The 2,500-nt window shown below is 48.2% G+C and overlaps 1 protein-coding gene across 1 annotated transcript in view; it reads left to right on the forward strand.

The window, feature by feature from the left end:
* Positions 1-2,500, forward strand: part of LOC113818767 (low-density lipoprotein receptor-related protein 4-like) — a 194,277-nt gene that overhangs the window by 53,897 nt on the left and 137,880 nt on the right. Inside the window, exon 6 of the mRNA XM_070135401.1 lies at positions 2,401-2,500. This exon is cut by the window's right edge and continues 10 nt beyond it. Coding sequence (XP_069991502.1) covers positions 2,401-2,500 — 100 coding nt within the window. The remainder of the gene's footprint in view (positions 1-2,400) is intronic.

Genomic DNA, 2,500 nt, shown 5'->3' on the forward strand with positions numbered 1-2,500 from the left:
GCACATTAGCACTCGTTGGAGGATCCTCCAGAACTGCAGGTGTATGGAAGTGCCGAGTTCTGTGGTACTGACCACAGATTAGTTGTGGCAACCATCCGGGTCCACTTCAAAACTCCCCAGCGGTCCAATAGCTACCCCAGGGTGTTTCATTTGAACAGGCTGAGGGAGGAGTGTGAACAGGGGTTTACTGAGGCAATTTCTGGTTGTTTCAAAGCGCTCAACAATCTGACAGACCCTGTAGTTCTGTTGGACACCTTCAAGCGTGAAATGCTTGATTCAGCTCAAAAATCAATTGGTGAATGCTCAAGGACAAGACAGAATTTTATCTCACAGGAGACAGTGGAAGCTACAGATGCTTACGTGCAGCTCATCTGAGAGGGGATCGGGATTTGCATCGTTCTCAGGTGTGCAGAACTTGGTCACTGTTGAGAAGGGGCAAGGAACAATTTATTGCAGAGGAGGTCGAAGGCCATTTCTTGGTAAATGACCTTCGTCCTGCCTATCAAGCCCTGAGAAAGCTAAACTCCAAGCCCTCTCCACAGGTGACAGCAGTTCGCTTAGTAAGTGGCCAGATCGTCTCAGATGCTGTTGCAGTAGGCTGAGTATTTTGAGCAGTTGTACCAGGTTGATCCACCAACAGTTAACTTTGATGCGGGTAATGTTGAGATTCCGTTGCCGGACTCACCCATCAGTGAGGATCCACCCTCCCTAACTGATGTTGAGGGAGTGATCTCCAAGCTGAGGAGTGGTAAAGCAGCAGGTATATGCAGCATCCCAGCTGAACTGTTAAAGGCTGGTGGTGAACCTATGACGCGGGGGTTGCATGCTGTCCTGGCTGTCAACTGGCAGTCTGGTACCATCCCCTCTGACTCGTTGAGGGGTATGGTTATCCCTCTCTGGAAGGGGAAGGAGGACTGATAGGACTGCAGCAATCACCGCGGCATCACACTGCTCAGTATACCATGCAAGATTCTCACTCACATCCTTCTGAGACGTATCAGAGACCACCTGCTGAGGCACCAAAGGCTGGAGCACTCTAGATTCTCTCCTGGTAAGTCCACAATAGACTGTATCCTGGGGCTTTGTGACATTGTATAGCACCATCATGAGTTCAGGCGTGGGCTGCTTGCAACCTACATCGACCTCAAGAAGGCATTCAATATGGTGCATCGGGGATCACTCTGGGAGATCCTGAGATAGAGAGGAATTCCAACAAGAATTATTGGACTAAAAGCATGCCTGTATACTGGTATTAAAAGTGCTGTAAAGTGTGGTGGGGGCCTGTCGAGTTTCTTTCCTTCTAGTTCAGGAGTGAGGCAAGGCTATGTATTTGCACAACACTTTTCAACAATTATATGGACTGCTTCAATAGTTCTGTTTGGGAAACAAATTTTTTTGACAGTTTTACCACCTCTTTTTACAGCAGAGCTACTGTCCCAAGTCATTGTGGAGCATCTCTGGGCAATATCAAGGTTACTGGCCTTGACTTTGATGATGATGTTGCTATTCTATCTGAGTCTTTGGAAATCCTAGTGGTGGCTCTGGATGCATTTAGCAGTGAAGCAAAGCCCTTGTCTAAAGATCTCCTGGACCAGGACCAGGATCTAGGACTTTGGGGAATTACTAAAAGAACCTGTTCGGTTGGTATGTACTTGTGGCGAGGACATTGACGACACAGAGAGCTTTACATACCTTGGTAGTGTAGTTCGTAACTCAGGGCTGACAGACCAGGAAGTCAGCGGATGGATTGACTTGGCAGCAAGGGTCATGAGCTCTCTTGACAAGAGTATTTGGAGATACCGTTACCTGTGCAGAAGGACCAAGCTATGCGCCTTCAAGGTCCTGATAATTCCAGTTTTGCTACATGGTAGTGAAACCTGGACATAATCTCGTGCCTTGGAGTCTCTTCTTGATGCCTTTTGTAATCACTGGGTCATGGGGTACTATTGGTGTGACCATGTTTCCAACTAACTATTGTACTGTAAGACTGGCACAGGACCTGCTACTTGCACAATCTATATGGCTACCTAGCTCGCTTCCCACAGGATGATCCTGCCCACCGGGTTGTCTCTCTATGAAACAGCCCTGGTTGGAGGAGGCCTGTGGGACGACTTAGGAAGTCGTGGCTTAGGCAGATCGATCATACCTGTCGTGAGGAGTCCCTGTCTTGCAACTTTCTATGAGGGATCCTCATAGGTGGAAGCGAAGGGTGAATGCGGCTATGCGCCCCCGTTGGCGTTAGCTCCCCGACGATGATAATAAATCATCCATTCATAGCTAATAAAATAATTGCAGAAATACGAAATGACCTAATGAACCCTACACTTTTAAACAACCAGAGCATATCTCCCATGAAACTGAAACCAGAAAACTAGCTTAAAACGACCTGCCTCCTTTCAGCACGTGTGGCACCTCCTACCACCGCTGCGGAGACGGGCACTGTATTTTCATCACGTGGGTTTGCGACTCGGAACCAGACTGTGTCGATGGCTCAGACGAA

This window comes from Penaeus vannamei, chromosome 2, assembly GCF_042767895.1.
Source record: "Penaeus vannamei isolate JL-2024 chromosome 2, ASM4276789v1, whole genome shotgun sequence".
Taxonomy (NCBI): Eukaryota; Metazoa; Arthropoda; class Malacostraca; order Decapoda; family Penaeidae; genus Penaeus; species Penaeus vannamei.